Source organism: Salvelinus sp. IW2-2015, linkage group LG8 (assembly GCF_002910315.2).
Source record: "Salvelinus sp. IW2-2015 linkage group LG8, ASM291031v2, whole genome shotgun sequence".
NCBI lineage: Eukaryota > Metazoa > Chordata > Actinopteri > Salmoniformes > Salmonidae > Salvelinus > Salvelinus sp. IW2-2015.
In genome coordinates this window covers 21,082,788-21,110,620 of record NC_036848.1, presented here as the reverse complement: position 1 = coordinate 21,110,620, position 27,833 = coordinate 21,082,788, and the positions used below count along the sequence as shown (strand labels likewise).

At 41.6% G+C, this 27,833-nt stretch overlaps 1 protein-coding gene across 1 annotated transcript; it reads right to left on the bottom strand.

Moving 5' to 3' along the window:
* Nucleotide 1: 1 nt before the first annotated feature.
* On the bottom strand, nt 2-27,652 carry LOC111967584 (electron transfer flavoprotein-ubiquinone oxidoreductase, mitochondrial). Its single transcript, XM_023992716.2, has 13 exons — nt 27,418-27,652; nt 24,831-24,983; nt 19,598-19,827; nt 15,150-15,231; nt 14,884-15,002; nt 14,523-14,600; nt 14,115-14,261; nt 13,794-13,934; nt 13,306-13,449; nt 11,742-11,910; nt 11,213-11,395; nt 10,777-10,998; nt 2-562 (listed from the first exon to the last, which is right to left on the bottom strand). Exons 1-13 carry the CDS (start codon nt 27,446-27,448, stop codon nt 399-401), a joined length of 1,863 nt encoding a protein of 620 aa, XP_023848484.1. The 5' UTR covers nt 27,449-27,652; the 3' UTR covers nt 2-398.
* Nucleotides 27,653-27,833: the final 181 nt, after the last annotated feature.

The following is a 27,833-nucleotide window of genomic DNA, read 5'->3' as shown; positions in this document are numbered from 1 at the left end:
GGCATGGCAAATGTTTATTCACCAACGTACATTTGTCATTAAGTACACACAGTATCTCTCAGATCATACGCTGTTGCAAATTGTACCTGCAATAGCTAATGAATTTGTTAGTCTATTTTGAAGTTATGTCAATGCAGCTTTCTGCTTATGACGTGCATTATTCAGAACACCATACATGAACCAAAGCCACTTGTTTTATAACCATTTTACAATTCCCATATTGAAAGAATATGGTGACATTCAGTTTCATATCTAGGCACACAGTATAGTATTCTACAAGCTGTCTTGGCAGCAAGCCCTGAATGTGTTTTTGCACCCACCTCAACAAAGATTTTCTGATCTCAATGCTACAATTGTTGCTTTGTGATATGCCTGAATAAAAAGGGAGGAAAATAAAATCACAATCCGTTGTAGGCTGGTCCTCCACTGCCTTCGGGCACCACCCAGTTGATGTTCTGGCTGGGGTCCTTGATGTCACACGTCTTGCAGTGGACGCAGTTCTGAGCGTTGATCTGCAACCTCATACCTTCTCCAGTCTCAAGGGGAACGTACTCATATACACCTAGTAAAAGGGGGAAAGAAGGGCATCATTCAAATGGAAACAGGAAGCAAAGAGATGTATTCCATCCACTGTACATTTAATTGTTACAGGAAAGATAAAAAATAGGATGTTTGTGTTGCACCAGAATGCAAGGCCAAGCAGTTATGCATCGTAGGGGACATTTTTTTTAGATCGTGGAACTCCAGTAAATGTGACTCACTGCAGACATGGGCACTAGCAAAGGGATTCTAGTCTTCACCCAGTAGCTCAATTTGTCAATGGTCATTTAGTCTCCCTTGCATGCTTTTACATTTCTTCCTATTCTGATTCGGGTATTAGGCCTAGTGTAAAGTATGTACAGAAGAAATTGAAGTTGTAAATGCCAATTATTGTTATACCTTATTTTAATTAAAATGTTCAATGTTACTTGTACTTTCAGGTTTTAATGAGAATATTCACCTCAGTTCTTGATTAATATTATATAATTTATGTCTGATTATCATGCTGTATATGTAAGACTAAATACCATTTGTAATATGTTTTAGTGCATGTATAATATAATATACAATCCAGATAAGTGTCTGATAAAAGAACATTACAAAAATACCACCGTTCACTAAAACTGCTATAACCCATTCACAGTTAAATGTATTTCTATTCTGATTTCAAACCTTACAAAATAAGACGTAATATGCGCTATCTTCATTAGGAAGTGTGGGAAATGTGTTTTTCATAGAAACACATTTTCACAAGTGTTTTTTCTTGACTGATTACACCATGTGATGTATGTGGCGCTATTGTATGCCCTATCATTTGGAAGGGCTGTTTCTCAGCTTTCAAAACATGTATCATCTTTTCATATGGTCCGACACCAGCAAATTTAGCTCAATGCACAGAGTTCATGGATTGACATTTTTGGGAAAATCTTGCCAGGGATGCAATAATGGCAAATTACCGTTACCTGGTATTCTAAAGCCTATTGTTTACATTCCCCCTTAAGAAAAACGAATTGACACAACCCTAACACGGAACCCAAACCGGCTGCGCCTTATCCTACTCCTCTGGTGATGTAGAGGTTAATCCAGGCCCTGCAGTGCCTAGCTCCACTACCATTCCCCAGGCGCTCTCATTTGTTGACTTCTGTAACCGTAAAAGCCTTGGTTTCATGCATGTTAACATTAGAAGCCTCCTCCCCAAGTTTGTTTTATTCACTGCTTTAGCACACTCTGCCAACCCGGATGTCCTAGCCGTGTCTGAATCCTGGCTTAGGGAGACCACCAAAAACCCAGAAATGTCTATCCCTAACTATAACATTTTCTGACAAGATAGAACTGCCAAAGGGGGCGGAGTGGGAATCTACTGCAGAGTTCTGTCATACTATCCAGGTCTGTGCCCAAACAATTCGAGCTTCTACTTCTAAAAATCCACCTTTCCAGGAACAAGTCTCTCACCTTTGCCACTTGCTGTAGACCACCCTCTGCCCCCAGCTGTGCCCTGGACACCATATGTGATTTGATTGCCCACCCATCTATCTTCAGAGCTCGTGCTGCTAGGTGACCTAAACTGGGACATGCTTAACAGCCCGGCCATCCTACAATCTAAACTTGATGCCCTCAATCTCACACAAATTATCAATGAACCTACCAGGTACAACCCCAAATCCGTAAACACGGGCACCCTCATAGATATCATCCTAACCAACTTGCCCTCCAAATACACCTCTGCTGTCTTCAACCAAGATCTCAGCGATCACTGCTTTATTGCCTGCATCCGTAATGGGTCTGCGGTCCAACAACCACCCCTCATCACTGTCAAACGCTCCCTAAAACACTTCAGCGAGCAGGCCTTTCTAAATCGACCTGGCCCGGGTATCCTGGAAGGATATTGACCTCCTCCCGTCAGTAGAGGATGCCTGGTTATACTTTAAAAAAGTGCCTTCCTCACCATCTTAAATAAGCATGCCCCATTCAAAGTTTTCTGAACCAGGAACAGATATAGCCCTTGGTTCACTCCAGACCTGACTGCCCTTGACCAGCACAAAAACATCCTGTAGTGTACAGCATTAGCATCAAATAGCCCCCGTGATATGCAACTTTTCAGTGTAGTTAGGAACCAATAAACACAAGCCGTTAGGAAAGCTAAGGCTAGCTTTTTCAAACAGAAATTTGCATCCTGTAGCACAAACTCAAAAAAGTTCTGGTACAATGTAAAGTCCATGGAGAATAAGAGCACCTCCTCCCAGCTGCCCACTGCACTGAGGCTAGGAAACACTGTCACCACTGATAAATCTACGATAATTGAGAATTTCAATAAGCATTTTTTCTACGGCTGGCCATTCTTTCCACCTGGCTACCGCTACCCTGGTCAACTGCCCTGCACCCCCCACAGCAACTCGCCCAAGCCTCCCCATTTATCCTTCACCCAAATCCAGATAGCTGATGTTCTGAAAGAGCTGCAAAATCTGGACCCCTACAAATCAGCCGGGCTACACAATCTGGACCCTCCCTTTCTAAAAGTATCTGCCGAAATTGTTGCAACCCCTATTACTAGCCTGTTCAACCTCTTTCGTATCGTCAGATCCCCAAAGATTGGAAAGCTGCCACGGTCATCCCCCTCTTCAAAGGGGGAGACACTAGACCCAAACTGCTACAGACCTATATCTATCCTACCCTGCCTTTCTAAAAGGTCTTCGAAAGCCAAGTTAACAAACAGATCACCGACCATTTCGAATCCCACTGTACCTTCTCCGCTATGCAATCTTGCTTCCGAGCTGGTCATGGGTGTACCTCAGCCCCGCTCAAGGTCCTAAACAATATCATAACTGCCATCGATAAGAGACAATACTGTGCAGCCGTATTCATCGACCTGACCAAGGCTTTCGACTCTGTCAATCACCACATTCTTATCGGCAGAGTAAACAGCCTTGGTTTCTCTGCCTCGCCTGGTTCACCAACTACTTCTCTGATAGAGTTCAGTGTGTCAAATCGGAGGGCCTGTTGTCTGGACCTCTGGCATTCTTTACGGGGGTGCCACAGGGTTCAATTCTCAGGCTGACTCTTCTCTGTATACATCAATGATGTCGCTCTTGCTGCTGGTGATTCTCTGATCCACCTCTACGCAGACGACACCATTCTGTATACTTCTGGCCCTTTGTTAAATGTTTAATGTTTTTCAACCCATCCCCAAATTAATGTAATTGGTTCAGAGTTTGTTTTGATATTTTAACCTGTGTGTCGTGATCGCATTTGGTATGGGGGGATAAAATAAATGTATGCACGATGGCGAACGCGCACAGCCGGTTTGGGTTCCGTGTAATACCTTTATCTACTACTGTAGGTCTGCTCTCGAGTGACTCATATTTGATTATCAATGAACCTGGGTTTGCAAAGAAAGGCCACTCCTTACTTTCCTGATACTACATACACAACATGATCAAAAGTATGTGGACACCTGCTCAAACATCTCATTACAATATCATGGGCATTAGTATGGAGTTGGTTCCCCCTTTGCTATAACAGCCTCCACTCTTCTGGGAAGGCTTTCCACTTGATGTTGGAATATTGTCGCAGGGACTTGCTTCCAGAGCATTAGTGAGGTCGGGCACTGATGTTGGGCGATTAGGCCTGGCTCGCAGTTGGCATTCCAATTCATCCTTAAGGTGTTCGATGAGGTTGAAGTCAGGGCTCTGTGCAGGCCAGTCAAGTTCTTCCACACCGATCTCGACAAACCATTTCTGTTTGGACCTCGCTTTGTGCACGGGGGCATTATGCTGAAACAGGAAACGGCCTTCCCCAAACTGTTGCCACAGTTGGAAGCACAGAATTGTCTAGAATGTAGCTGTATGCTGTAGCATTAATATTTGCCTTAACTGGAACTAAGGGGCCTAGCCCGAACCATGAAAAACTTTACAATTGTCACTATGCATTGGGGCATAGTGTCAACTATGTTCTCCTGGCATCCGCCAAACCCAGATTCATCCGTTGGACTGCCAGATGATGAAGCGTGATACATCACTCCAGAGAACGCGTTTCCACTGCTCCAGAGTCCAATGGCGGCAAGCTGTACACCTCTCCAGCCGACGGTTGGCATCGCGCATGGTGATCTTAGGCTTGTGTGCGGCTGCTCGGCCATGGAAACCCATTTCATGAAGCTCCTGATGAACAGTTCTTGTGCTGACGTTGCTTCCAGAGGCAGTTTGGAACTCGATAGTGAGTGTTGTAACCGAGGACAGACGATTTTTACACACTTCAGCGGTCCAGTTCTGTGAGCTCGTGTGGCCTACCACTTCACGGCTGAGCTGTTGTTGCTCCTAGACGTTTCCATTTCACAATAACAGCACTTACAGTTGACTGGGGCAGCTCTAGCAGGGCAGACATTTTATGAACGGACTTGTTGGAAAGGTGGCATCCTATGACGGCCATTCTACTGACAATGTTTGTTTATGGCGATTGCATGGCTGTGTGCTCAATTTTATACACCGGTCAGCAACGGGCGTGGCTGAAATAGCCGTATGCACTAAATTGAAGGGGTGTCTACATACTTTTGTACATATAGTGTAGGTTATAACCTCTCTAGGGTATGTGGGACGCTAGCACCTGGCCAACATCCAGTGAGATTGCAGAGCGCCAAATTCAAATACAGAAATACTCATTATAAAAATTCAGAAAACAAAACATATTTTACATAGGTTTAAAGATTAACTTCTTGTGAATCCAACCATGGTGTCAGATTTTTTAAATGCATTACGGCAAAAGCATACCTTACGATTATTTGAGAACATAGCCCAGCAGACAAATCATTACAAACAGTAACCAGCCAAGTAGAAGAGTTACACAAGTCAGAAATAGAGATAAAATTAATCCCTTACCTTTGATGATCTTCATATGGTTGCACTCAGAAGACATTCATTTACTCAATAAATGTTCCTTTTGTTCGATAAAGTCTCTCTTTATATCCAAAAACCTCAGTTTTGTTCGCGCGTTTTCTTCAGTAATCCACAGGCTAAACGCAGTAACAACAGGCAGACAAAAAATCAAAATTGTATCCGTAAAGTTCATAGAAACATGTCAAACGATGTTTATATTCAATCCTCAGGTTGTTTTTAGCCTAAATAATCGATAATATTTCAACCGGACAATAACGTCGTCAATATAAAAGGTAAACATGAAAGGCACTCTCAGTCGCGCGCATGAAAAAGCTCTGTGACACGGCAGGGTCCACTCATTCAGACTGCTCTTACTTCCTCATTTTTCAGAATACAAGCCTGAAACAATTTCTAAAGACTGTTGACATCTAGTGGAAGTCATAGGAACTGCAAAGTCAATGGATACTGTAATGGCATTGAATAGAAAAAAAAAAAAAAAAAAAAGAACGACTTCCTGAATGGATTTCTCAGGTTTGCGCCTGCCAAATCAGTTCTGTTATACTCACAGACACTATTTTAACAGTTTTGGAAACTTTAGAGTGTTTTCTATCCAAATCTACCAGTTATATGCATATCATATCGTCTGGTCCCGAGTAGCAGGCAGTTTAATTTGGGCATGCTTTTCATCCAAAATTCCGAATGCTGCCCCCTACCCTAGAGAAGTTTTAATGATAGATTTGTGAATATAGCTATGCAGCACAGATTCATGATTGGTGTGTGCAGTGCAGCTCTCCCAAACAGCCATTATGTGTCCCTAACCATTATCCATGAGATTACCACCCATTTTTAAATGTCAACTTCAACAAAGTATGTAATAGTTATATTATGGATGGAAAACCATAAAAGAGATGCACAAAATAAATCACACGTTCAGGGACAGTATTTGGGCCAGACATCTGTGGAGAAGACTGATTTCTAACAGTTGGCTGCATGTCGAATCAATCATACTGCATGTATTACATCTCTGCCTTAGTAGCAGTAATGGGTTTGATGTCCATTTCACAAATATATATATATATAACTCTGATAATTTATTGAGACTTCCAGAGAATAAACCTGGCTGTGCTGATCAATATCAATGTCTTGAGTCATACTGGTCGTGCAGGCACTTTGAAGCGGCAATGGTGTGCTTGAGCTTTATTGATGGAGAGCCAGGTCTTTTAGTGAAGACATCAAAACAAACACACAAAAATCTACAAAAATCCCCTGCTACTATTGACAAGAATGATCTGTCAAAGTCATTGGGAGGATTACAGATAGGTCTTTGAGATGAGGAAGAGGTTTTTGGTTGTGCTTATGTAACAGTATAGCTTCCGTCCCTCTCCTTGCCCCTACCTGGCCTCGAACCAGGGACCCTCTGCACACATAGACAACAGTCACCCTCGAAGCACCGTTACCCATCGCGCCACAAAAGCCGCGGCCCTTGCAGAGCAAGGGGAACAACTACTTCATGGTCTCAGAGCGAGTGACGTCACCGATTGAAACGCTATTAGCGCGCACCACCGCTAACTAGCTAGCCATTTCACATCGGTTACACATAGACAGTAAATGTATTGTTTTGTAAGGGAATGATTGAAAGGTGACATTTCTACTCAATCTCCCATACACAACAACACATACTGTGTAAGAACTGCCCCCTTAAGAATTTTCACACCTTCTGTAGCCCCCCAGCCCATTCCCTTTGATGACTAATCTTTCCTCTCAAAAGCAGCTCCCAATGTCCCTCATCGTCCCTAAACAATACAAAAGTTCTGTCTCTAAAACCCCAAAGCGGCAGCATTTTGGGTACACGAGCATGAGGAAGGGGACAACCCTTGTGAATTATGGAGCACAACAGAGATTGTGGTGGACAAAAGGTTAAAATAAAGACTACAACAGTAACGACACAACCACCTCATTATTTTCTTCTGCAGTAAAATACTTTTAAGCGCACCTCTCTTTTAGCAAGTCATTTAAAAAAAAAAAATCACGAAAATAGCAAAGGTCTGGAAGAAATCCAAAATTGCCAGAAACATTCTGCACTATGTCGAACGTATGGACAGTAATATTCAATTCCACAGAGATCCCTGGCCTAGCTCCATACCTCCTAGGTGGAGCTATTGGGCACGTTCCAGGTCGTCTCATTGCAGTCGCGCTGCACAGATTATTATCTGTCACAATGGCCCGAAGGCACCACAGAGTATTACACAGCATCTTAAAAACATGCGGTTTTCAAGGAATTGTTAACCGCTTTGGGCTGGTGGGGGGGGGGGCAGATATTTTCACGTTTGGATGAAAAGCGTGCCCAGAGTAAACTGCCTGCTACTCAAGCCCAGAAGCTAAGATATGCTAGTAGATTGGATAGAAAACACTCTGAAGTTTCTAAAACTGTTTGAATGACATCGTAGTAACAGAACTCATATGGCTGGTGAAATCTGAGAAAAATCCAACCAGGAAGTGGTAATCTGAGGTTTTGTTTTTCAGTTGATTGCTTATCACATTATACAGTTGTAAATTTGGTCAGATTGCACTTCCTAAGGCTTCCACTAGATGCAACAGTCTTTAGAACGTTGTTTCAGGCTTCTATTAGTGAAAAGAGGCGAATAAGGAGCTTGTTTCAACAGGTCTGGTGAAAGCCTTTAGTTTTATACGCGCACGAGCGCCGTTCCCTTTCCAAGCACAAAGGAATTGTCCGGTTGGAATATTATTGAAGATTATATTAAAAAACATCTAAGATTGATTCTTATACATCGTCTGAAGATGTTCTACAAACTGTAATGGAACTTTTTTGACTTTGTCTGACTAGTTTACACTATCCAAGCCTTATTGCATTTGGATAGTGTACCTAAACGCCCGCGAAACCAAGGAGTTTGGACATAAATATGGACGTTTATCGAACAAAACGAACATTTGTGAACTGGGATTCCTGAGTGGTTTCCATGAAATCAAAAAGGTAAGTGAATATTTACAATGCTATTTCTACTTCTGTTGACTCCACAACATGGCGGTATCTGTATTGCTTGTTTTGTGTGGGTGAGCGTGTATCAGTTATTGCATGTATGCTTTCGCTGTAAAAGCCTTTTTGAATCTGACACAGGCGGTTGCAATTTAAGGAGAAGTATATCTTTAATTCTTATGCCATAAACACTTGTATCCTTTCATCAACGTTTATGATGAGTATTTCTGTAAATGATATGTCTCTCTGCAAAATCACCAGATGTTTTGGAAGCAAAACATTACTGAACATAACGCGCCATATAAATATGAACTTTATCGAACAAAACATAAAATGTATTTGTCTGTAACATGAAGTCCTATAAGTGCATCTGATGAAGATCATCAAAGGTTATGATTCAATTTTATCTCTATTTCCTGCTTTTGTGACTTCCTCTCTTTGGCTGAAAAAATTTATTTTTTTGTGACTAGTGCGGCTGCTGACCAACATAATGATATTGCTTTCACCGTAAAGCCTTTTTGGAAATCGGACATGTGTGGATTAAGCAAGAAGTTTATCTTTTAAAAATGGTGTATGAATACTTGTATGTTTGAGGAATTTTAATTATGAGATTTCTGTTTGAATTTGGCGCCCTGCACTTTCACTGGCTGTTGTCAAATCGATCCCGTTAACAGGATTTGATCCCTAAGAAGTTTTAAATGAATGTTAACTATTTTGGTGGTAATATCATCACCTCTTTGAAGAGCATAGTCACAACTACACATTTCTGATTATTCCATGCAAAACAATTGCACACATTTAGCTTGAGTTATACAGCAGTGAACTGCATGCTTTTCATGATCAGTGAACATCAATTGATCATGTGATTTCAGATACGTGAGGGTAGCCTCTCGCTCAATATTGGACACCATTAATTGGATATTTGAGTGATTTAAAATAAAAGTGAACTATAATTGACAAGTATGAGTGGTTTAGGTTAATTTCCCAACCTTTGTGGGCTCTGCCTGTCAAGCAGCAGAAGGGCACATTTTCCAATGTACTGTTAGCTGATAATGTTTACTTTGCAAGCTACCAGTAGAAACTTTGTATAGTTGGCTAAACATATTAATCAAAGGGAAGTTTGTTTTAAAGTGTTTGTCCTATATCAGAGATAAGAAAATTAAAGATTTTTAGCCACTAAACTACTTCCATAAATACTGCCATTCCTTTTCTAACTGGTACTGGGCTACCTTCTGGCGAGGCTTGTGGGCGTCCTAGAGCAAAACATGTACGTGTCCGTGAAAGACTCGTGAAAGACTCACCTTTCTATAGAGGGATCATATTAGTGTGTAGCCCAAACTGTTGGGACGCTACAGACAGAAGTTGGCAGATCGGCGGTACCAACTTCAGACGAGTCCCGTGACGCTTGTGGGGGTCGTAGAGCAAAACATGTAGGTATTCGTAAGAGTCTCACCTTTCCATAAGGGAGTCATAATAGTTTTTAGGCCAAACCATTCGGACACTACAGACGTTTGTGAGAGCCGGAGATTTTCGGGATGTCTCATAGTCTGAAACAGCTGTAGCTCTGCCACTTTTCACCACAGATGTGTTGTATTGAGCCCATGCAAAAAATATATATTTCGCTTAAAACAGAGATTTGTATGGGGATGTTTTTATGCTAATTTGATTTCCGCAAGGCCGCGTAAAATGACTCGAGGGTTAATCACGATTGCTGCTGACAGACATGATAGTCTACATTGATTGATAGACCACGTCAAATTGGCTAGCTAGCTAATAACAGATCACATCTCTTAACAAGCCAACTTTCAGGGGATAAACAAGATGGCAAGCAAATCGAACAATATTTGGATATAGCCATCTATAGTGGTGATGACAGTAGTCCGACTGACAACTTTACCAGGACGAGGACTTGCCGATGTCAAGCTCTTTTCAACAGCCTAATCTGATGAAGCAACTAAATGAATTAGCTGGCTACATGCCAATGGATAGGCTATCCTCACATATCTGAAATTACACGATCAATTCATGTTTACTGATCATAAAAAGCACCGATGTGCTAGCTAAATGTGGAAGAATCAGAAATGTGTAGTCTGACTATGCTCTTCGAGAGGTGACTATATTAAAGCCAAATAGTTGGCTAGGTAGCTATAACATTTATTTAAACAATCCCTTGAAAACGACGCATAATTGTCAAAGATTTTAGCGGAGCTGGGGGTCTCCTTGCCCCCCAGCAGCCAGATCGAATGCTCTGCACTGTATTGTAACGTTTTATTGATAATGACCTATTGCTTATACCTATCCAACCCTTTCAGATCTAAATTAAGTGCCTATGTTGTATGGGCTAAGGATGGATTTGTAATTGTGCATCAGTGGTACCTGCTGGACAGAAGCGCTGCTCGGGCCCATCGTAAATGGCCAGGTTGTTGGCCACAGGGATGCTGTCGTCCTTCAGGGTGAGGTGGGGGGGCTGGTCCCCCTCGTGGTTGGTACCGCTCAGAGCCACAGAAGAGAGCAGGTCGAAGCTCAGCTTGCCATCAGGCTTGGGGTACTCGATGGGCGTGCACTCCTTAGCCGGTTTCAGTTGGGCTGAGTCCAAGCCTAGGGTAAAAGAGTTGGGAGTTATCAAACCTCAGTTGGTTGCAGGCCAGATAAAACATTGGTTTGTTCCTTAAAGCAATTCTCAGCATGAGTGCATGATTTTGATGTGCATATAGCAAAAGAGTTGTTGCCTTGTCCAATAACAATTAGGCTAAAACAGAAACAGACCATCTTTCCTGATGAATACGTCATACAAATCATCAATATGCTGCACCTGCATGTTTCAGTGTCCATGGCTCCTTCCCTCTAAGTATCCAGTAGAAGACACCAGTGTAGACCATGCCCCCGTAAAGTCCAAAGTAGTTGTGGAACGATGGCCTGATGTTCCTCACTGCGTACAGCTCTTTCCAGATCCAAGACTTCTTCAAATTTTCCTCATACTCTGGTATGTGAAGTCCTGGAGGACAAATGACCAGAAAATAAGTATTCGGATGACAGTAAAATGTTAGAGATGATCTTGCACCCACAAATTAAAATTGCTCATTTACTTAGTGTTTTTTTAATAAAATAAAATTCCAGTAATTTACATACAAAAATGACACACTGGAGAGAAGCAATTAACATATCCGCCTCCCACCCTCCCAATTAGCATTAGCGATAAATGTCTCAACAAATTACACTCTTTAATAGTGTATTCATTGCATATTTTATAGTGTAGAAATGTGCCTTTGGCTTCACAGAGTTGTGTGTGTGTGAGGGAGCATTTAAATTAAAGGAAAAGGTTTTGGTCTGGTTTAACCTACCTGCCGTTTCAGATGCTGGGTCTTCGGCTGTGACTTTGGGGAAGATGGCCTCTGCGGCCAGCATGCCGCTCTTCATGGCCGTGTGGGTGCCTTTGATCTTTGGTACATTCATGAAGCCCGGACTGCATCCGATAAGCATCCCCCCAGGGAATGTCACTTTAGGGAGGCACTGGATGGAGGAAGACAGGTAAAGATTCTAATCTTGAATGTAATGGTAAAATGCTTTCATGGAATAAGAACCAGTGGAAAACCTGACCTAAGATTCACGTATTTCCCATTTTTGATACCGAGACACACATTAACGTTACGAAAATGTGGCGCAGGACAGCATATTTATTTACCCGACCTGATTAGGGTTTCCATCCATGGTGCTCAGAATGAGAGAAATCCCATTTAGATTATAAAAAGAACATGCAAGTCGAGGATGCAACAATGTGTGGTCCTTCTTACCGAATTCAGATGTGCATTTTGAAGATGTTAGAATAACTCTCCGTGTACTTTTCCTCAGCCAACAAGATGAGTAACGAACAGCAAAATCCCTAGCCTATGTCAATCTACTATCCCCCATAGTAGAAAAGTTTACCTATTGTATTGGTCAGCTTTTCGAGAAAGAAACAGCCTATTCCAAACAGACGCTGGAACAGTTGTGGGACGATAGATCTCAAATTCATGCAACCAGTGGGCCTAGGCTACATACAAATAAACCTTAAAAAGCAATGAGTCTGATGCAACAGATCTGAATGTTTAGCTTAAAATGTTGATAAACTGTTCATTTCTTTACATAAAACGTAGCGACGCGCACAAGGCAGTAAGGCAACGCGCGAATGTTTGTTCCATAATGAAATTCATTGGAAAACACCATTGTGAAAGTGCACCACATTTGCAAGCGGTTTCATGTGACAAAGATGAAAATATCTGTTTGAAGTGTTGAAAGAGGGGAGCTCTAATATGGGTTGCTAATATGACTAGGATTTTGCCTTTGGCTACTGGACAATGAGAGAAAGTTAATATAAAAGAATTGCCTCCACGGATATGGTCTGATTTTGGATAGGCTACCTTGAAGCAAGGTAAGACATGCCTCATAATATGTAGTAAAACGTTCAGGTTTCAAACAATTAAGTATATGTTTTCAAAATGCATACTGCCTCCAGCTCATTGCAAAGTGGTGTGTGACGAGCCGAGGAAGCCTGCCTTCCGTTGTCTATGTATTTGCTGTTTGAGATGCTGTAGCAGCTGCTCTCGCACTGTCTGACAGATTTTACGCTCAAAGGCTCTGTATCTATATGCATGTGATAAATAAGATGCATAAATACTGTACATGCGCTCATTTAATTATGCATTTAACCTATAGGACGATAAGCATGACCAGTCAAATGTATTTCCATCAATAGGTTAAAAAGCATTATTCCGCAATATGATTTTTCTTCTTCTCCAGGGCAATTTGCCGGCGCCAATTTTATTTATCACCGAAAAGCTGGCTATTATCGGCTAACAGAAACCTTGGCAGAGAACCACACACACACACATACCTTTGAGTATTACATTAAAAAAAATATACACACACCTGATAGCCTCCCTCGTTGAGCGCCCTGGCTCCGTAGGCAATTCTGTTACCTCCCTCCAGGGTCTTGGCAACGAAGGGATGGTGCTTCCAGCGCTGGAACTCTCTGAAGGGGCTGAGGTAGGGGTTGGTGTAGTCAAGACCAACCTGGAAGTGGGGAAATACACAGCATTATGATTTTGATACAATCGGTCATTGACCTCAATGTATGATCTTCATAAAAGTTTGAGTTATCACATATCTCAAGTCGTCCCTTTAGGCCCAAGCTGGCCTAATGAAGCTTCACAAGATAAGTTGACAAGCATCCCCTTAAAAAGCCAATTGGATAAAGAGAAGGGTAGAAGTATAGTGCATTGTCATACACTGACCTCAGTTTTACAAATGTTATTTAATTTAGTGTTTAAACCGTTTCCAAGTGTTAGCATGGCTGGTAGTTTGGCAGTTGACATCAATGGCAAGGAGCCAAAATGGCTGCCATAACCGGGACTCACCACAAAGCCCAAGGCCACCAGTGGCTCGCCCTCGTTCAGGTGGTAGAGGAAGGAGCCGCCATACGTGTTCCTGTTTAACGGCCAGCCCACCGAATGCTCCACTCTGCCCGGCCTCCACTTCTTCTCATCAATCAGCCACAGCTGGTTAGACAGAAAAACAACATTCATGTAAGTCGTTGTGCATAAAGCATCTGCTAAATGACAAAAATGTAATGAATATGACATTCTGATTTGGTTACATTATGATATCTGTATTGTATGACTGATTAAAAACAGATTATTTGTTTATTCGTTCCAAATACAGTTGCTTTGGGATTTTACCTCTTTCAGGCCAATGGCGTAGGTCTGTGGTTCACAGTTCTCCCTGAGGTTGAACTGCCTGTAGAGCTGCTTGGCCAAGTGGCCGTGGCAGCCCTCTCCGAACAGGGTCACTTTAGCATGGAGCTCCATCCCCCTCTCAAACACATCCTGCAGAGGCAAATTGAGAGAAATTTTATTCTGATATACCAGGGATGAGGCTATTTGTCGCTTTCATAAAACAAATTATATTCTATTCAGTGCTGATTCTTCCTCGTTTTTATAAAATTCAGTTTTTACAGTCAAACTCTATACTGTACAAAATGACCATACATAGGAGAAAAGTTATTTTCCTTGGACAAAGTACAAATGTTTAAGACTTTCCATACAGTGATGAGTCCATTTTATTGACATAAATCTGCATACGTTTACCTTTGGCGAACCATCCTTAGCGATGCCCACATCATTGGTGGCAATTCCTTTCACACTTCCATCTTCATGAAACAAAACCTTAAAAACAAAATCTGAAATTTAAAACACTTTTGAAAGTAGAATGACACCTCACGATACGTCAACAACACATCAGTGAAATCGATCTCAGGCATGAAAAGGGTGCTGGCTCAAAATATCAGTCTATATCTGGTCAAAGGCATACAATTATGTAAATGTTTACTGAGAAAAAGCTGACGTTCCAGGAAAGATCAATGTAGCTTGTCAATGGTAATTATCACGCCAATATTAGTAAGATGGCCTGTGTTTTCTGAAATTGTCATGAATGGTGGGCGGTGCTCACCTCAGCAGCAGCGTAGCCAGGGTATATCTCCACTCCCAGCTCCTCAGCCTGCTCTCCCAACCAATGTACAAAGTGACCCAGCCGCACAATGTAGTTCCCATGGTTGTTCATGGGCAGACCTGTGGGGGAAAATTAAAAAATGAAATAGAATGAAAAACAAAGACTGCACATACCATAATAGCTTTATGTTTAGGACAGAGCTTACAGGTGACAAGCTAGAGTTGTCATTTGAAAAGATGTCCTGTAAAACATGCATGTGACTTTACCTGGCAACATTGGGACAGGGATTCTATATTTCTCGGTTAGAATACTAAATAAATCCTCGGTCACTGGTGTGTTCAAGGGTGCCTAAGAGAAGAGTACACAAATAACAGAACACTTTATTTTTTAGCCTAGGTGTTGCTTGCAAGATGTTACCATGGGCAGTATCATAGTGTTGTCTAGGACTGTGATGTACTCTCAACATTATGTCTGTGATAGTTACGTCTGCAGTTAGGTATGGCGGCAGGTAGCCTAGCGGTTAAGAGCGTTAAGCCAGTAACTGAAAGGCTGCCGTTTCGAATCCCTGAGCCGACAAATCTGTCGATGTGCCCTCGAGCAAGGCACTTAACCCTAATTGCTCCTGTAAGTCATTAATGTTAAGAGCATCTGCTAAATTACTTAAATGTAATGTCTGAGACTAAAAAAAATAAAACAAAGAATATGCCAGGTCCATATCCTGTGTGTATCTGCGAATTATGCTGCATATTTCCCTCACAACCTTTCCATAGACTGGCAACCTTTAGACTGGCAACCTTTCTTAGACTGACGTGCTCAATACTTAAATAATAGAGAGCAGAGTTGTAGACCATTTCATTTGAAATCTCTCTCAGTGGAAAGAAACTCCTGCAGAGTGAACTCAGTGTGAAGATGCCCCTTTCCTCTGAATGACATTTGAACATTTTCAACGGACCTGCTGAAGCAGCCCTCAGATGGGAGTGCATTTCATTTATAAATCTATCCCTCTCTCAGTAGAACGAGATAGGGCACATCTCCAGAGGAGTGGAATTCAATTCATGAATGTGTATGGCCCACTGACTCCAACTCTGCTATAACTAAACAGAATAATGTAAAGAAAATACAAATATTAGCACATAGATCAAAGTTTTTGCAGAAATGTTCAAATTTGCCCTGGGTGCATGTCACCAGTAAAGTAAGTTTGCCTGATAGCCCTAAAGGCTTGCCAGCTAATTATTGATGTCGCTGCCCATCTCCATTACCGAGAATAAGGAATACACACATGAGCAAGCAAGCGAGTAGAGTAGGGCTGTCCCAGGCAAAAAAAATAATCTTGGTCGACCAAGAGTCGTCTGTTCTTTCGACCAATAGATTGGTCAACAACAACGTTTTCATCTAATCAACTATATGCACTGAGCTTGTCTAATGCTTTAAGCGCACTGTTTGATGAAATAATTAAGACACACAAATAACTAGAGGGAGTCTGGCCGCAATTTATTTGATTGTGCGGGCTGGGCTCAGACTTGCTGCGCTGTATATACACTTTTATTTTTTAAAGACAGCGAGTGACTGACTAATACCCGTTGTTTTTCACTCCCCCCTGCTGCAGCGACCACCACAGAACATGTTTATCACGCTGTCCGTGTTGCTGAAGCGGCAACAAAATTACAGCCATTTGACTGAAGAGTTCTGTTACCGAAATCCCTCATTTGTTAAAAAGGAAAAACATTCCCTACTACCTTAACTCTTGCTCTCTTTCCATGACACATGTATGCATCACATGCACGTGACCAATAGGGCCAGACCTATAGCACATCAGAATCACATCAATAAAATGGTTATAACAAACTCTGAACACATTAACACGTGACAGCAAAATGGATGCGGAGGACAACTCGAAACAGGGGAATGTTTGTTTACTCGTTGCTCAGGACATAAAAGGGGAAGTCAGATGTGTGGAATACATTTGACTAGTTGTGGAAAATACTGGAAATCAAGAAAAAGAAGTTAAGGAACAATATAGTTTGACTGTTTAGAACAATGTCAACCCTAAATAAATAAGCGTACTAGAGAGTCTGTTGTAATGTTATTTTTTTTGTAAAGCCTTTATTACAGCAAAGACCAGTCGCAAGCATTCGTGAAAGCAACTGCCAAAATGGAACTGTTTATTTATCGTTTACAGCTAATTATTCCCAAAAATGTTGTGGTTATTTTATTTTAAAACTAAAATGCTTGATTGCATTTGAAATCATGAATGACTCGTATGCTGTGTGATGACTTGAACAAATTAATGATTGGTTCATACAGTAGCCCAAGTAATGAAATATAGGCCTAAGTTACGGTATTAAGATAACAGGATGCGCTCTTAGGCCTACAGTTCGATCGATGGTGGTAATACAAGACTGCTATAATAAGTCTACTAATAATAATGATATGACTTATTATAATGATCATAATAGTAATAATAACAAGGAGGGTTATTATTAATATTATTTTTCTGACCTTTGGAACAGTGTAAACACAAAACTAATTACAAGTAATACCAGAGAGGCCGTTCTAACGGAAGAAAAGTGTAAAGCCTTTTACAGCTTAACAAAGATGAAAAACAGTCGGATTGTGAAATTGTTTATCCTACATGTGGTTGCGTGAGGCTTGGTGCTCACGGAAATCAGTAGGCTATTAAACAAACACTCAAATAGGCAATAAAAGCAGGATGTCTTCTGTAGACATACAGTGCATTTGTAAAGTATTCAGACCCCTTCACTTTTTCCACACTGTTACATTAGTGTTATTCTAAAATGTATTAATTTCCCCCCCTCAATCTACACACAATACCCCATAATGACAAAGCAAAAAAAAACAGGTTTAGAAATGTTTGCAAATTTATAAAAAAACAAAAAACAGAAATACCTTTTTTACATAACTATTCAGATCCTTTGCTATGCGACTCGAAATTGAGCTCAGGTGCATCCTGTTTCCATTGATCACCCTTGAGATGTTTCTACAACTTGATTGGTGTCCACCTGTGGTACATTCAATTGGCTGGACATGATTTGGAAAGGCACACACACATGTCTATATAAGGTCCCACAGTTGACAGTGCATGTCAGAGCAAAAACCAAGCCATGAAGTCGAAGGAATTGTCTGTAGAGCTCAGAGACAGGATTATGTCGAGGCACAGATCTGGGAAAGGATACTGAAAAATGTCTGCAGCATTGAAGGTCCCCAAGAACACAGTGGTCTCCATCATTCTTAAATGGAAGAAGTTTGGAACCACCAAGACTCTTCCTAGAGCTGGCCGCCCAGCCAAACTGAGCCATCGGGGAGAAGGGCCTTGGTAAGGAAGGTGACCAAGAACCCAATGTTCACTGACAGAGCTCCAGAGTTCCTCTGTGGAGATGGGAGAACCTTCCAGAAGGACAACCATCTCTGCAGCACTCCACCAATCAGGCCTTTATGATCGAGTGGCCAGGCAGAAGCCACTACTCAGTAAAAGGCACATGACAGCCCGCTTGGAGTTTGCCAAAAGGCACCTAAAGGACTCAGACCACGAGAAACAAGATTCTCTGGTCTGATGAAAGCAAGATTGAACTCTTTGCCCTGAATGCCAAGCGTCATGTCTGGAGGAAACCTGGGACCATCCCAACGGTAAAGCATGGGTGGAGTGGGGATGTTTTTCAGCGGCATGGACTGGGAAACTAGTCAGGATCGAGGCAAAGATGAATACCAAAGTACAGAGAGAATCTTGATAAAAACCTGTTCCAGAGTGCTCAGGACCTCAGACCGGGGTGAAGGTTCACCTTCCAACAGGACAACAACCCTAAGCACACAGCCAAGACAATGCAGGAGTGGCTTCGGGACAAGTCTCAATGTCCTTGAGTGGCCCAGCCAGAGCCCGGACTTGAACCTGATCGAACATCTCTGGAGAGACCTGAAACGAGCTGTGCATCGAAGCTCCCCATCCAACCTGACAGAGCTTGAGAGGATCTGCAGAGAAGAATGTGAGAAACTCCCCAAATACAGGGGTGCCAAGCTTGTAGCATCATACCCAAGATAACTCAAGGCTGTAATCGCTGCCAAAAGTGCTTCAACAAAGTACTGAGTAAAGGGTGTGAATACTTATGTAAATGTGATTTGAGTTATTTTTAATACATTAGCAAACATTTCTAAAAACCTGTTTTTGCTTTGTCATTATGCAGTATTGTGTGTAGCCTGAGGAATAAAAACATATATTTCATAAATAAGGCTGTAACAAAATGTGGAAAAAAGTCAATGGGTTTGAACACTTTCCGAATGCACTGTATCTAGCTGGCAAACATTTAGTTGTGAATTCCATACTGTAACTGCTGTACAACAGTGAGTGACTCAAGGCGCCGGTCTCTCATTGTTGTGTGCTTGTAAACAAACACAACGTGACTGGGGACTACATGTAAGCTTCATAATGAAAAAAATCTAAATTAACGCAATCTTCTTTATCTCCTAATGTATTGCACAAGTTGACTGCAGGTATTTACTTAAAGGAGCTACAAATATTCACATTTATAAAACAAAATGTAAAGGAAATAGTTTCAACAGTGTTGAAAAACCATTGCATGGTATACCGCCCAATCCTAACAGATACAACGTTGGGGACAGGTCTCTGAATGTCCCAACAATTGAAGCTGGAGACAGATTGTATAGGGCCTATACACACACACACGAGATGACACTAACATACCCCTCTCTCCTTCCAGTCTGGGAAGAGTTCGTTGAGGGCGCTGGGCTCCAGGCAGGCCCCGGAGAGGGTGTGTGCGCCGATCTGAGACGCTTTCTCCACCAGGCACACACGCAGCTCCTTCTCCTGCTCTTTGGCCAGCTGCTTCAGACGGATGGCTGCAGACAGCCCCGCGGGACCCCCTCCGACTATTACCACATCAGCCTCGTCAGCAAACCGCTCCATCTCCACACCTGGACAGAAACAAAATGCCACACACAAATAGGTATGTGTCACCAAGTGGGTTTGGAACCTCGGTCGTCTGAGCAGCACAAGAATGTACTAGCCCACTGAGCTACAGCCTAGTCATTAGCTTGGGGGAGATCACACAAATCTTCAGGTCTCGGGCAAGGTTACACAAGCCTCCATAAAGACAAACTGGAATATTAGTATGTAGTACTATCTGAATGTCAAAAGTAGAAACTTGTAGTTTTGACATCAGTGTTAATTTGCAACAGCATCCCATAGATGCACATTGAAGGACAACTAGTATTTTCCACAAGCACATGGAGTAGCCAGCCAAATATAAAAAGTTGACAGCCAGGATCCCCCAGGATTGCCGAACAAGCTCTATTTTTCGTGGCCTCTGGTACATTCTAATGCCGTGATTCAATCTGAAATACAAAGCGATTATTTAATACTTTATTAAGTTTACCTCCCTCATTGGAAACATTAGTTGTGGTATTGTGTTTACAATTTAAATGACTGAAAATGTATGAATTCAGTGTATTATTATATAATTTTCTAGGCCTTGAAGATCAGGACTATTTTCTAAGTAAGAGAACATTAAACTTTTATTTAAATGTGTTGTACATTAACCTGTCTTCGAGATTAAAGTATTTTACTGCAAGATATGAATTGACACAATTATGTTTGATCTTCAAATAGTTTATCAAAACAGAATTTTGGCTATTTGATTGATTTATTAAATAAATAAAAGGTTCAATTTAAAAATCTATTTTTTTTTATTTTACCAGGTAGGCTAGTTGAGAACAAGTTCTCATTTGCAACTGCGACCTGGCCAAGATAAAGCATAGCAATTCGACACATACAACAACATAGTTACACATGGAATAAACAAAACATAGTCAATAATAGGGTAGAACAAAAAGAAAACAAAAAGTACAGTGGGGCAAAAAAGTATTTAGTCAGCCACCAATTGTGCAAGTTCTCCCACTTAAAAAGATGAGGCCTGTAATTTTCATCATAGGTACACTTCAACTATGACAGACAAAATTAGAAGAAAAAAAATCCAGAAAATCACATTGTAGGATTTTTTAATTAATTTATTTGCAAATTATGGTGGAAAATAAGTATTTGGTCAATAACAAAAGTTTCTCTCAATACTTTGTTATATACCCTTTGTTGGCAATGACAGAGGTCAAATGTTTTCTGTAAGTCTTCACAAGGTTTTCACACACTGTTGCTGGTATTTTGGCCCATTCCTCCATGCAGATCTCCTCTAGAGCAGTGATGTTTTGGGGCTGTTGCTGGGCAACATGGACTTTCAACTCCCTCCAAAGATTTTCTATGGGGTTGAGATCTGGAGACTGGCTAGGCCACTCCAGGACCTTGAAATGCTTCTTACGAAGCCACTCCGTTGCCCGGGCGGTGTGTTTGGGATCATTGTCATGCTGAAAGACCCAGCCACGTTTCTTCTTCAATGCCCTTGCTGATGGAAGCAGGTTTTCACTCAAAATCTCACGATACATGGCCCCATTCATTCTTTCCTTTACCCGGATGCAGTGTCCCTGGTCCTTTGCAGAAAAACAGCCCAAGCATGATGTTCCACCCCCATGCTTCACAGTAGGTATGGTGTTCTTTGATGCAACTCAGCATTCTTTGTCTCCAAACACGACGAGTTGAGTTTTTACCAAAAAGTTATATTTTGGTTTCATCTGACTTCTCCCAATCTTCTTTGGATCATCCAAATGCTCTCTAGCAAACTTCAGACGGGCCTGGACATGTACTGGCTTAAGCAGGGGACACGTCTGGCACTGCAGGATTTGAGTCCCTGGCGGCGTAGTGTGTTACTGATGGTAGGCTTTGTTACTTTGGTCCCAGCTCTCTGCAGGTCATTCACTAGTCCTCCGTGTGGTTCTGGGATTTTTGCTCACCGTTTTTGTGATCATTTTGACCCCACGGGTGAGATCTTGCGTGGAGCCCCAGATCGAGGGAGATTATCAGTGGTCTTGTATGTCTTCATTTCCTAATAATTGCTCCCACAGTTGATTTCTTCAAACCAAGCTGCTTACCTATTGCAGATTCAGTCTTCCCAGCCTGGTGCAGGGCTACAATTTTGTTTCTGGTGTCCTTTGACAGCTCTTTGGTCTTGGCCATAGTGGAGTTTGGAGTGTGACTGTTTGAGGTTGTGGACAGGTGTCTTTTATACTGATAACAAGTTCAAACAGGTGCCATTAATACAGGTAAGGAGTGGAGGACAGAGGAGCCTCTAAAGAAGAAGTTACAGGTCTGTGAGAGCCAGAAATCTTGCTTGTTTGTAGGTGACCAAATACTTATTTTCCACCATAATTTGCAAATAAATTCATAAAAAATCTACAATGTGTTTTCTGGATTTTTTTTTCTAATTTTTGTCTGTCATAGTTGAAGTGTACTATGATGAAAATTACAGGCTCTCTATCTTTTTAAGTGGGAGAACTTGCACAATTGGTGGCTGACTAAATACTTTTTTGCCCACTGTATATATACAGTGAGTGAATGAGGTAAGATAAGGGAGTTAAGACAATAATAGGCCATGGTGGTGAAGTAATTACAATATAGCAATTAAAACACTGGAATGGTAGATGTGCAGAAGATGAATGTGCAAGTAGAGATACTGGGGTGCAAAGGAGCAAAAAATAAATAAATACAGTATGGGATGAGGTAGGTAGATAGATGGGCTGTTTACAGATGGGCTATGTACAGGTGCAGTGATCTGTGAGCTGCTCTGACAGCTGGTGCTTAAAGCTAGTGAGGGAGAGATGAGTCTCCAGCTTCAGAGATTTTTGCAGTTTATTCCAGTCATTGGCAGCAGAGAACTGGAGGAAGACAACCAAAGGAGGAATTGGCTTTGGGGTGACAGTGAGATATACTTGCTGGAGCGCGTGCTACGAGTGGGTGCTGCTATGGTGACCAGTGAGCTGAGATAAGGTGGGGCTTTACCTAGCAGAGACTTGTAGATAACCTGTAGCCAGTGGGTTTGGCGACGAGTATGAAGCGAGGGCCAACCAACGAGAGCGTACAGGTCGCAATGGTGGGTAGTGTATGGGGCTTTGGTGCCAAACGGATGGCACTGTGATAGACTGCATCCAGTTTGTTGAGTAGAGTGATGGAGGCTATTTTATAGATGACATCACCGAAGTCGAGAATCGGTAGGATGGTCAGTTTTATGAGGTATGTTTAGCAGCATGAGTGAAGGATGCTTTGTTGCGCTATAGGAAGCCGATTCTAGATTTGATTTGGATTGGAGATGCTTAATGTGAGTATGGAAGGATACTTTACAGTCTAACCAGACACCTAGGTATTTGTAGTTGTCCACGTATTCTAAGTCAGATCCATCAAGAGTAGTGATGCTGGACGGGCGAGCAGGTGCGGGCAGTGATCGGTTGAATAGCATGCATTTGTTTTACTAGCGTTTAAGAGCAGTTGGAGGCCACGGAAGGAGAGATGTAGTGGCATTGAAGCTCGTCTGGAGGTTAGTTAACACAGTGTCCAGAGGGGCCAGAAGTATACAGAATGGTGTCGTCTGCGTAGAGGTGTATCAGAGAATCACCAGCAGCAAGAGCAACATCATTGATGTATACAGAGAAGAGAGTCAGCCCGAGGATTGAACCCTGTGGCACCCCCATAGAGACTGCCAGAGGTCCAGACAACAGGCCCTCCGATTTGACACACTGAACTCTATCAGAGAAGTAGTTGGTAAACCAGGCGAGGCAATCATTTGAGAAACCAAGGCTGTCGAGTCTGCCAATAAGAATGTGGTGATTGACAGAGTCAAAAGCCTTGGCCAGGTAATTATGTGATTACTTTCTCAAATGGGTCTCTAAAATAAACAGAACAAATGCTCAAATAAGTTCTGGGTCCATAGGTGATAAGATATCAGTTAAATTAGTGAAATAATTAACAAGTGTTTGCAACTCTTTGAATTGCAGTATGTCATTAATAAAATAAAATGTTAAACTTGTTTTACAAGATTCTTTAAGAAGAAGTTGTAAGAGTCTACCGACTTCCAAAGGCTTCAAGCTTCCTTTTAAGAGGCATTTTCTCAGCTATCTGCAATAATAGGTATGACTGAAAACTGAAGCAGGTGTTAATCATGGTCTTTTCTACGCAGAAAGCAGCAGTTGATTACTCCATTGTCAACACTTGGATTAAATCAGTAGACCTATATAAATAATCTTTGAAAATGCTATATACAGTGCATTCATTAAGTATTCAGACCCCTTCACTTTTTACACATTGTTAAGTTACAGCCTGATTCTAAAAAGATTTAATACATTTTCCTCAATCTACACACAATAACCCATAATGACAAAGTGAAAACAGGCTTTTAGAAAATGTTTGCAAATGTAGAGTGCGGCAGGTAGCCTAGTGGTTAGAGCATTGGACTAGTAACCGCAAGGTTGACTCTAATAGATAAAGGAGCATCATACGCTCTCCCTCAGTGTAAAGAAATTTGACTTCAACCACAGCATACACAACACACACACAGGTACCGGGAGGTGGGGCAGACTTAAACCAACAGTGTTTCCCTGTCATCGCTCACTTTGACTGACAGGGGCCTGTCCTATGAATAGATCGCTAGAAGATGCATATCGTTTATTCTAGCGGGAGAGGGCTCGGCTGACTTTCTGACTTGAGAATTTAAAAGTAGCCTAGCTAATTCATATCGTTCATTCTAGCGGGACAGGGCTCAGCTGACTTTTAGACTGACTTACGAATTGTAAAAATGTACCTGGCTGAAAAGGAGTGGGTAACTGGCTGTATAGCCAACAGCCGGCGCTAGAGGAAAACACTGCAAATATGTTTGTTTTAGGAAGACAAATCTCATATATTCCCCACCCACTCACATATGAGATCAGTTCAAATGTTATCAGCATTGGTATAAGGTGAGAAAAACAAAGGTGTTTGGGTCTTGCATAATATAATGCATTCCATTTCAGACAGTGTTCCAAGGGTGAGGAGGATTACACAGTACCTTCCCATCGTGGGTCTTTGTCCCTGGGGAAGATTGTGTAGTGTGACGTTATGCGAGGCATCACTGCAGATGAGCAATTCCGTCTCCATGTGTAGTGCTGTGGAGGTGCATGTTCCGCTTGCACTGTTTTCAATGCTCGTATACACCTCTGGGCTGCAAAGAACAAGGCAGATCCGGTCAGTGCCGACTGGGACTGACGAGGAAGCTGATAAGGTTAGGTCCTACTGTATACCTTCAGAGTGTGTACACAAGTTACCTTATGCACAGTACAAACAGACAGACAGTGAAAAGGACACTCAAGACATTACTTTGTTTACGGCTATCTTGATGACTCAAGTCATTATGGAAGTTTTATTGGGGTCATACAGCAGAACTGTTACGCTGTACAATACATTGCAACTGAACGTGTCACTATTCTTCTGCGTAGCAGCCTATGAGATTTGTATGGGCGTATGTAGCAGTGGAGGTTTATCAGGAGGTAGGGGAGGACCATCCTACTCTGCAAATTTCATAAAAATAGAGAAACTTTTAAAAAAGTGATCCTTTTTAGATAAAACTATAGTAAATATATTCATGTCACCAAATAACTGATTAAACCTGTTTTGCAATTAAGTTCTACAGTAGCCTCAACAGCCTCTAGGGTAGCACCATGGTGTAGCCGGTGGGCAGCTATTACATTGACTTCAATACAAAACCCAGGAGGCTCATGGTTCACATCCCTTTTCCATAGACTTACACAGTAATTATAAACGACTTCCGGGGGACGTCCTCCAACCTATTAGAGCTCTTGCAGTATGAACTGATGTTGTCCATCCAATCAAAGGATCAGATAATTAATATAGTAGTAGCATAACCTACAGCTAGCTAACGCGGCAGTGCATATAATGCGGGGAGTAGTTGACTCAAAGAGAGAGAAAGACAATAGCTTAACAGTTGAACAAATTCATTTCTTCAAAAATTAATGAGAAGCAGCAGAGCTATATTTTGTTGTATTTCTTCTCTTCTTAGTTTACCTTTTACTTACTTAGCTTATGCAGCTAATTTAGCCTACTCAACAACCTGACTGAAAAAAGAGAGGAATGTTATTTATGTTAGCTAGTAGGCTAAGGCTATCCACCACTGCAACTCTTCCAAGTTAAGCTTTCGGTTTTATAAATTTATTGCCACTGGGGTCCGCTGGTGTAACTGCTAAACTACTTGCTGTACACTGTACTGCATGATTGTACACATGTTTTGTGGGTTTACTACATGTTAGATGTTAATATGGTAACATCGATGTAGGCTAAGTAGCGGTTATGGTATGAAGGTTTGGCTTGGAGAGGTTTTTGCACCTGGTCACAGACAGCGGTTGTGTTGTGCACTGAAGTCCACAAGCAAAGGGAAAAGGTGAGAGGAGAAGAGCGCGTAAATGTGAAAAGGAATTAAACAACGAGCAAAGTGATGTTGATGCATGCTTTGTGGCTGCTATGAGAGTGAACTGTGTGTGCAGGTGATCTGGGGGGAATTCATTCTGCTGATTCTGTTGCAAAACGTTTCTTAAATGGAATGAAACAGGGAGGGACCTACCTGAATTAATCAATACAAACTCTGATTTTTGACTAATGATTACACCCCTGATCAGCTTGATGCAGGCAAGAGTGTGCATGGTCGGTATTGTAAGTTTCACTATGTCATCTTGATTAATCCAATTTGTCTCTCGAACTGTGCACCTACATTATTAACTTTCATTTGTAGGCTAGGTTGTAGCAACCTCATGATGGGTATATGGCAAATTCTAGTGTCCCGTAGAAGCGTGAACCCATCTATGTTAGATTGAGCTGGGTGAATGGTACAGTGTATGAATGACAGTTATCCAATATGCTATAATAGAAATAAGGCCATATACTTGTTATTTTGTCCTCCCTAATTTTGAACGGTACCAACCACCACTGATGTGCAATTGTCAATAGGCATGTAACCCACGTCCATTTAGGTCATGAGATTGTCAGCAAAAGAGTACTGGTATCAGCCAGTTAATTACGTTATCACCTATAGCAGTCAACAAATACGGCTAGCTTTCCCGAGACAAACAAATGATTCGTGCCTTGGCTTGTCAGTAGATTGACGCCATGAGAAGTCACAACTGTCAATATTGACACTCACGGTCAAGCTAGCTAGCTAGTTAGCTAGCTAAGATAGTCATCCAATTACTTTTGAAAGTGCATAACTAATGATATTACTTTAGTTCAATATTAGTTAAAAACGTACAAAATACTTAATGTATTGTTGCACGTACTAAACTAACATTGGCTGACCAAAGGACAATCGTTAGTGACCTATATTATATCAGTATTTGATTTCAACTTTGCCCTATATTTAGCTTAGCTAACTAGCTTAGCAAACCGGGCAAAGGTGCTAGACTGGAGCTACCGTTTCAAGATTCCACAAAGCTAATGTCAACCTTATTTACTAAGTAAATGTTAGCCAATGCCACTCAAATTATAGATAACTATCATTTACAAAATAGGTGAACCAATAAGTGTCAAAAGGCAAGACAGAGAACATATGGGAAATGACAGGCGTGTGAATAGCTGGTTACCTAACTTACCTTGAACTGAATATCTGCTAGCTGGAAACATCGTATGAGTTGGTCAGCTACTGCTAGTTAACTAGCTAGCAGCAGTCCTCTTTAGGTACTGACAAAGGGCTCTTGCAGCTCAGCCACCCCAATGATCATGCAAGTCTGTTGGGACAATAAAATTCGTCTCATAACAGACCATTGAAGTTGTCCGTAACCCCCGCACAGTGCGCATATGCTTCAATGTTCTGGCACGTTCACGTGAGTCAAAAGAGGCGGTACCTGGGTACATTTTGATCTAAAAAACGGAAATGAGTTACCTCTGTTTCGTTCCCTATGGGGGAAATTAATGGGGAAATAATAACGTTTTGGGATAAACCGCAACAATTAGGTCTGAGGTTAACACAAGCTTAGGAAATCTTATACGTTTAGTTTTTATACGTTTT